An 8,627-nucleotide genomic window follows, 5' to 3' on the forward strand; every position below is an offset into this window, starting at 1 on the left:
TGAAAACAGCTAGAAAACGGCCCAAAAACCAGCCCCCCAAAGTCCCCAAAACGGCCTGAAAACAACCTGAAAAATGACCTGCTTTGGGGGCATTTTTCAGGCCGCTTTCTGGCCTTCTGGTGGCTGTAAAGACCAGCTGCCTGGTGCGCATTTGCGCACCGGAAACCAGAAGAGCAGCTGGCGATGGCACACGTGCTCACAGAGAGGGCTCTGCATGCCACCTGGCAGGTGTGCCACAGGTTTGCCATCATGCCATTAGACGCTTGGAAAAACTCCTTAACCGTTTTATGTAAAAATTCCTCTCAGTGCAGCTTTGTATTGAAAAAGAAAACAAGTATCCCAACAAAACAGGGACCCTAACGACTGTTTGGAAACAACTGGAACAACACTCACCTGGTCCTTTTCGTGAGGCAAAAGGCTGACGGGCGGGAGGGAGGCTGGAAATGAACTGTATTTATATGTCCCTCGGCTTTCCAAGCTAACTTGGTTCACCCTGTACTGGGGTCCTTCTTTCAACAGCCTCCCATTATTGACGGCACGTTTGGCCCCCAGGCGCAATCTCCGCTGAAAGATGGGGTTGTTGAAGACGCCCGCCAGGTCATGTTGGCTCCTCAGGTATTTTTCGATGTTTCTGAGGGAAGATCCGTTTGGTTCTTGGAGCCCTTCGATGGCTCTGCGCAGGAGCTTATTCCAATCCACATTTCGAAGCTCGTGACAGGTTCCCTTAGATACTTTCGAGGGTTTAGGAACGTCATCCATTTTAAGGGAGGAAAAACGCCCAGGGTTATCTGGGTCCTTGTAGGATGCAAGGCCTTTGTTGGTAACTTTGAGAACAGAGCCATCTTGGACGCTTAGCTCCAACTGTTCGGAAACGGTCTTCTTATCTAAGCCGTGGGATGCGCAAACGGCATGGCAAATCCTCTCTTCCGAGGGCCTCTGCTTCTGCCTTTTCACTTTGTGGATGGCTTCAAGAATCCACTCTGTGTAAAGTGGATTGGCGAGCTTTACCATGGTTGACCAATAATCTTCCACCCACAAGAGTTACCCATAGAGTTCCTTTCTCTTCCAACAATGATCCTTCTCCTATGCCTTCACATTTTACCTTCTGGTACCACCATCTGAAGAAGGCATCCCTTAGGTTCAAAGATGGTGAGGGATCTCAGGCATGGTCTTCTAAAGGAGATGCCTTCATCAACCAACATAGGAAAGTGGAGTCATCTTCTTACACCAGATGGAATATACATCTCTACAACTTGATGGCTTTTCTCTCTGGCCGGGACAAATCTTTCCAGATCTTCATCAATTCTAAAGAATATTTATAGAAAGCAGGTTAAGTTTCATTCACAGCAAAACTCAGTTCATCATTTAAGAATGTAAATATATAGTTTTATTTTAAAAGCTACACCTCTATTGGCCAATGCATTCATTATTAACTAATATTTAGAAGCACCAGTTGGATTGGGGGAAAAGGTTACACTACTGGCTTCTTAGGATTAAACTCCAAAATTCATACTGGATGATAGTTCAGTCTTTCAGAAGATAGAATACCAGCCAATATTACAGTATATCTGCCACCTTTCAAACCCCAAACTGAAATAAAGCATACAGTAATAGGATACACAAAACTACCAGTAAAAGCATTTGAAATGTGGATTTACAGACGGCTGTTACGTATAAGCTGGGTTGACAAAATCAGAAATAAGGAGGTGATAAACCACCTAGGAAAACCAAGGGAAATAATCAAAACCATTAAAAAACGAAAGTTAGAATATTTTGGAAATGTGAGGCGACACCTGGAAAAATAAAGCATACTTCACAATCCTCCAGGGAAAGATTGAAGGCAAACGAGATCCAGGCAGAAGTAGAACACGGCTTCAAAACCTAAGGGATTGGTTTGAACAAAACTCAACAGCACTTTTTCGTGTGGCTGCTGATAAAAATAGGATCGCCAACACGATCGCCAACGACGGATATGGCACAAGAAGAAGAAGAAAGCTACCAGTTTCTCAACATCCCCAAATCCAGTAATCTAGTAATTCTAGTAATTAGAATTAGTAGATTACTAGTAATCTAAAAATGCAGTAATTTTTAAATCCCGCCATGTTCTAAGCACTCTGCCTCTGCAGTCTTATTGGGCATGGAGATGTCATGAAGCTGGAAGATGCTAGACCACGTAACCGGCTCCACTAAAAACAAAATCGCCTTGTCTAAAGGTTATGGATGATAAACACAATACTTACTAAACCCATCATCACTTATGCCATAGTATGCTTCAAATGCATCAAGGGAGGGAGGGAGATTAATGCCAAAATGTGTTCATCCTCTCAGTCTAGGAGAGCAATTTGCTATTTGATTGGAAACACTTTGAATTTTGCCAAGGGATCCAGAGAGCCCTCTGATAAAATTCATATGGAAAAGACAAGAGATTTAAAAGAAGTGGCATCCCTTGTCCATAATCCCTATGTTGGACTACCAAACAAGAGTGTTAATCGTGGCAACTTTTAAGCAACTTTGGCTACTATTTTTCTTTTTCTCAAAAACTCCATAACTTGAAAGGGACACCCAGAACCACATCTACCGTCCACAAGCATTCATATTTTCTTCACATCAAACTTTACAGGTAGTCCTTGACTTACGACCGCAACTGAGCGAGCCCTAAAATTATGTTTGCTAAGCAAGACGGTTTTGCCCCCGTTGTTAAATGAATCACTCCCAATTGTTAAGTTAGCAACCTGGGTGTTAAATGAAATCTGCTTGTTGGAAGGTTGCAAAAGGTTGCAATCATCCCTAAATATGAACCAGATGTCAAGCACCTGGATTTTGACAATGGAGACGCTGCAACAAAGGTTAAGTATGAAAAGTGCCCATCCCTTTTTTCGGTGCTCTTGAAACTTTGAACAGTCATTAAACAAATGGCTGTAAATCAAGGACTATCTATATCACAAAAGATAACATGCATTGCAATACAGGTAGTCCTCAACTTATAGCAGTTCATTTAGGGACCGTTCAAAGTTAGGACGGCACTGAAAAAAATTACATGATCGTTTTTTCACAGTTACCACCTTTGTAGCGTCCCCATGATCATGTGATCATGTGATCAAAATTCAGGTGCTTGACAACGGGTTCATACTTATGACCGTTGCAGCATCACGAGTTCATGTGATCCCCTTTTGCATCCCCTTTTGCAGTCAATGGAGGAAACCCAAATTCACGTAACCACTGGGTTCTTCACTTATCAAGTGATCCACTTAATAACCGTGGCAAGAAATGTCATTAAATGGGGCAAAACTCACTTAACAAATGTCTCATTTAACAACAGAAATTTGGGACTCCATTGTGGCCTGTACCACAATGTACAGAGGAGTACTTCTGTTGGCACCTGACTGAATCCTTCTGGTGTAAGCTTCCTTCAGCTGCAAGATGTGACTCAAATAGAATAGACTAGAATAACAGAGTTAGAAGGGACCTTGGAGGTCTTCTAGTCCAACCCCCTGCTTATGCAAGAAACCCTGCACCATTTCAGACAAATAGTTATCCAACATCTTCTTATAAACGTCCAGTGTTGGAGCATTCACAATTTCTGGAGGCAAGTTGTTCCATTGATTAATCGTTCTCACTGTCAGGAAATTCCTCCTTAGTTCTAAGTTGCTTCTCTCCTTGATTAGTTTCCATCCATTGCTTTTTGTCCTGCCCTCAGGTGCTTTGGAGAATTGCTTGACTGCCTCTTCTTTGTGGCAGCCCCTGAGATATCGGAACACTGCTATCATGTCACCCTTAGTCCTTCTTTTCATTAAACTAGAGATACCCAGTTCCTGCAACCGTTCTTCATGTTTTAGCCTCCAGTCCCTAATCCCCTTTGTTGCTCTTCTCTGCACTCTTTCTAGAGTCTCATCCTCATTTTTACATCGTGGAGACCAAAACTGGATGCGATATTCCAAGGGTGGCCTTACCAAGGCATTATAAATTGGTATTAACACTTCATGTGATCATGATTCTATCTCTCTTTAAGGAAGAAATCTTTAAGGAAGAAATCTGAGACAGTTTGTGAAAAATTGGAGCAGTAAGAAAAGAAAATCTTTCTCTAACAAAAAAAAAGCCCAGCTCCACCAGGTAAAAGGCTTCTAAAGTCAGGCACTTTGTTCCCCAGGGCCTATGTCTTTTCAGAGGACGTAGGAACAATTACATGCTCCCATCAGGATACTCCAGCAAGAGAAATCAAGGGGTGTCGCGTTTCTCTTCTGGAGATAATATGGACAATACGGTTATATCCTCCATTAATTTATTAAATCACCTTTTAATGCTCTATAAATCATGCAACTTATAGTAGAACATTCTGTAATTTAATACGTGCTGTGAAAAGAAATAATTACTTTTCCGAGGGCGCAGCAAGAAGTTCTTCCTAGCCACTTTCTCTCTTCTGTTCATGACTTCATCGTGGGAGAAAAACCAAGAATAAGGACAGCATTAGATACGCACCATCCGTTCCCACTCTTCTTTCACTGGCATCGATTGTTTCACATTAACTGTAGGGAAAATCATAACCATTATTTGCACTACCTAATTTATTAATAGATTTTGTTTAAAATAATAACACTAACAATAACATAAAAACATTTTTTTAAAACTTTGCATTCCGCTTCTTTATGAGCTTTATTAAAACGACACATACAACAGATTCCTGTGTGTTGTTTTAACCTTGCTCCCAAACCATCCCAAAATATCTCTTTACATCTCAAATTACTTCAAAAGAAAAGAAGATGAAAAACGTTTGCTAGTGACTTGCTGCACATAGCAATAGCATCAAGAAATAAATGGCAAGTATTTTGACACTATGGTAGAACTTCTATAGCATTTCCATTGAAAAGTTTCCCAATTAAATTAATTATTATTTTAGTAATAATAATTAAATTTATTTACCGCCCATCTCACCTCCAGGCAACAACATTCATACTTCCAGCAGCTGATCATGGACTCTTTCTATTTCAATGAGCTAGATTCACATATAAAACACTGTTTGCTTAATCTCAAGTTGTCGCCTAAACTACATTAGCAGAACGTATGCATTATATTACAGATCATGTTAAAACACAAGCCACAAAGCTGTGACTTTCACATTATTGTTGTATTCATATACACTGAGCAGAGTCAATTCTCATGAGATGATCAGCTATATAAATTTGATAATTAATAAATATGCGATGGGCTTAGGTTCTTCTGCCATTCTATTATTATTCTGATGATGAATAAACCAGAGTTGGCTTAAGCATGGTCTATGACTAAATCACAACTGATTGGATTGAAAAGGAGAACTCTTTTAAGTCTGAAGACCACAAAAAGCTTGTCCCAAAGTTATCACAGTCCATACCAATGCACTGAAAGACCGAGGGAAGTTTCAGCTCAAACAAAATACAGATAAGTCCTCGTTTAGCAAACAAAACAGGGACTAGCATTTTAGTCATTAAGCAAAGCAATTGCTAAGTCAACTGTGCTTACATTTAGTGCAGCTTTCCTTTGCTTTACAGACCTGTGAAGGTCATAAAGGCAAGGACTGGTCACAAAATCACTTTTTCACCACTGTTACAACTGTGAATGGTCACTGTACAAAGCAGTCACTAAATAAGAACTATCTGTAAGTGCTCCCTGATCCTAAGTCGCAGTTCAGTTATGGAAGAGAGGCAGAGATGTCAGTGGAAGGCTCCCAATTTTTTCTGTTCGCATTTGTAGACTTTCATGGATCAGAAAGTAAGTAAGAAACTAGGGGACATATTCATGAGCTCAGGAGTGGGCTTCAACTTGAATACTAGCTTGCTTTTCATTTGTGACTTTTTTCCCCTCCCTCTTTGCGCTTATTTTACAGATGGTTCAAGCGCCCCTAGCTGGGAGAAGACACCTTCTTAAACCCACAAGACATGAAGCTCAAACCTTGCCTTTTGGATTTTATTAATCAAGGCTCAGCGGTTGCGCCAAGTCAAAATTTGTTTGCTCTAGAAAGTCTCAGCGGGAAGATTTAGACTTTGGGCAAGAGACCACCAGGAGATCACAGAAAATAAGTTCTTCCATATCATGGCCAAGACAGGAGTCAGCTTCATTTGAGGAAGAGGAACTCAGCATTTTGCCCACCTCAAAAAGGTAAACCGGTCATAGACCAGGCAAGCCTTCAGCTCGGAGTTCACCAGGAAATGCCCATTCATATAGTGTAGCCCAAGAGGTTGCAAAAAGAAAAAGAAAAGAAAATTCTGGGAGTGGTCAATGACCAAGGGGAGGACCTACTGAGAAACACAGAAAGCTCTTGCAATTTTTGGCTTTTAAAATTACAATAAACCCAGGCTGCCATCCGAGATCTCTAAAGCATCTTTGACAGCTATGAGTGGACTTCAACTCCCAGAATTCCCCCAGCTAGCCAAGCTGCCTGGGGAATTCTGGGAGTTGAAGTCCGCCCATCTTAAAGTGCCAAGGTGGAGAAAGGTTGCTGCAAATCACGGCAGCGCCACACCTGGCACCGCAGGTGACGGAAGAGCCACGCTTCCCGGAGCAAGCGCTGACGGCGGGCTCCTGCACCATGGCTTCAAACATTCCTCTCCGGCAGCAGCAGCAGTGGCGCCAGGTACTGCGCGACCCAGCCCACCTCGGCAACCCACGCCGCCATTTTCTTTCTTCCTCTCTAGACGCGACATTGGACGAAAGCCCAATCCGGGCGTTTTCATCCCGCCTCCCGATTAGGCAAGCTACAGCGATAGGTCCAACGACCTGTCCATCCCCTCGCCACCAGCCATTCCGTTCCGCCACACGCACACCACGACCCGCCTATTGGAGGCCGAAAGACGTCAATTACGCTCCCCTCCCTCACCCTCTCCTGGCAAAGCTGTGACAGCCCAGCGTCACCGCCCTCGACCCCTCATTGGCGGGCGACTACATCTGGCAAACAATAGAAGGGGGTAAAGGGACGAGCCGAGCCTCCGGATAGGCTCCCGAAACGTCAATCGAACATTATTCACAACCACCACCACCCTTTTCTTCTCTTTCCCCTTTCCTCGCCCTCCCGCCGAGGAAGTTTGTTTCCGCGGGCGGGCGCGCGACGCATACTCATAAGTCGTTGAGTTTTACATGCCACGAGCCAAGGCGCTCTCCCTAACCCCGTCCGGTCGGGCGAGATTGACGAGAAAGCGTCTCCCTCTACCCGCTTTGCAAGCGGAAAGGCGGAGGTGGCGGGGGGGGGGGAGCACTCTCCCGGGCGTTCCCGCTGCACGTGTGTGTGTGTGTATATGCGTGTGCGCGCCTGCAGCAGGGTGCATGCAAAGAGAACCCCCCCCCCAGTCCCCGCCATGCAAAAGCCCCGCCGGGCTGGGGGGGGGGGGGAGACACACGTGCAAAGGGGCCTCCGGCTGCAGAACCAGACCACCCGCGTCCCCACCCACTCACTCCACGCGTGGAGCCTCAACTCCAACCTTTCCACCCCATGCACGCGGGTGGAGGGGCTTTTGCAAGGCAGCTCCCGACCCAGCGACGCCCCCCCACTCCGTCCACGCGCGCCCACCATCCACGCGTGGAAGCGGCTCCGGCCGCCCTGACCTCTGCTGCGGCTTCTCCTCCCACTTGCCGCCGCCCCCGCTGAGGGGAGCCCACTGGGGAGGGGGGAAAAACACGGATCTCCTCCGGGCCGCAGAACAGGCGATCTGCAACCGGGGTGGGGGGGAGCCTGGCAAGCAAGCGGGGAGGAAAGCAAAAAGGGAGCCCCGGAGCCCCGAAGAACGGATTTGGCAAGCCTTCTCTCCCTTCCCTGACTGGAAGGCAGCACGCCTGGCTTCCCCGCCCGCCCGGCTCCACACAAAGCCGTCCCGCCGCTTCCCCGCGCGGGAAGGAGCCCCCAGTGGGTGGCGAAGAGCCTCCCGTAGCCCTCCGGAGGAAGAAGAAGAGGAAGACGGGGGGGGGGTCTCCCTTGCGCTCATCCCTGGGGCTGCCAGGGGAAAGGAGGGATGGATGGACGGACAGACGGACGGGGGTCTCGCCTTCCCCTCCTGCCCGCTCCCCGCGTCCCCCCCAAAAAACCCCACCTCGCCCCCCGGCAAACCTTTTCGTGTTGTGTGTGTGTTTGTCGGATGCTAAAAACGGCCTCAACCCGCCAGGACCGGCGCTCCGAGACGGGACTTGATAAGAGGAGCTAATTGAAAGGTTAATCTGCATGGGCGCTGACAGCCGAGGTCCCTCCCCGTTCCGGCTTTCTCTCTCTCCTTCTCTCGCTCTCCCTCGCTCTCTTTTTTCATAATCTGCTATTGGCAAGCGGGAAACGGAGCGGCTTAAGGGGGGAGAGGGGGGCGGCGAGGGGGGGGGGCGATGCTGCTCCGACGAAGAGCCCACCAGCCGGGTTAAACGCTCGGGCGGCGGAGGGGCTTTGGGGGAAAGGGGGGAGAAAGAGAAGGGGAGGCGGGCCACGACGGTGCCGGGATGCCCGAGAGTTCCCCTGGGCGTCGGACTGGCCGGGCGATCCCCCAGGAGCAGAAGCCAGAGGAAGAGGAGGAAGGGGTTTGCAATAGGCGCCCCTGCAGTCTGGGTGAAGGGCGGCCTCGATTCGGCGCCTGCGAGGATGCCCGAGGGGGAAATCCAGCCGCGGTCCTCTTCCGCACCCCCCT

General features: G+C 47.1%; 1 protein-coding gene across 6 annotated transcripts in view; it reads right to left on the reverse strand.

Moving 5' to 3' along the window:
- KAT6B (lysine acetyltransferase 6B) overlaps positions 1–8,203 on the reverse strand; it is a 97,544-nt gene extending 89,341 nt beyond the window's left edge. For 3 of the 6 annotated variants that reach the window (XM_081956503.1, XM_081956502.1, XM_081956498.1), the window contains exons 1-3: positions 6,494–6,666; positions 4,371–4,523; positions 394–1,305 (exon numbers count right to left, since the gene is read on the reverse strand). In XM_081956503.1, coding sequence (XP_081812629.1) covers positions 394–1,011 — 618 coding nt within the window. In that variant the 5' untranslated portion in view covers positions 1,012–1,305; positions 4,371–4,523; positions 6,494–6,666. Of the gene's footprint in view, positions 1–393; positions 1,306–4,370; positions 4,524–5,493; positions 6,235–6,493; positions 6,685–8,068 lie in introns of those variants that run through there. The other 3 variants (XM_081956499.1, XM_081956501.1, XM_081956500.1) reach the window with 3 other exon arrangements.
- Positions 8,204–8,627: the final 424 nt, after the last annotated feature.

Source organism: Natrix helvetica (assembly GCF_964273705.1).
Source record: "Natrix helvetica genome assembly, chromosome: 5".
Classification (NCBI taxonomy): domain Eukaryota; kingdom Metazoa; phylum Chordata; class Lepidosauria; order Squamata; family Natricidae; genus Natrix; species Natrix helvetica.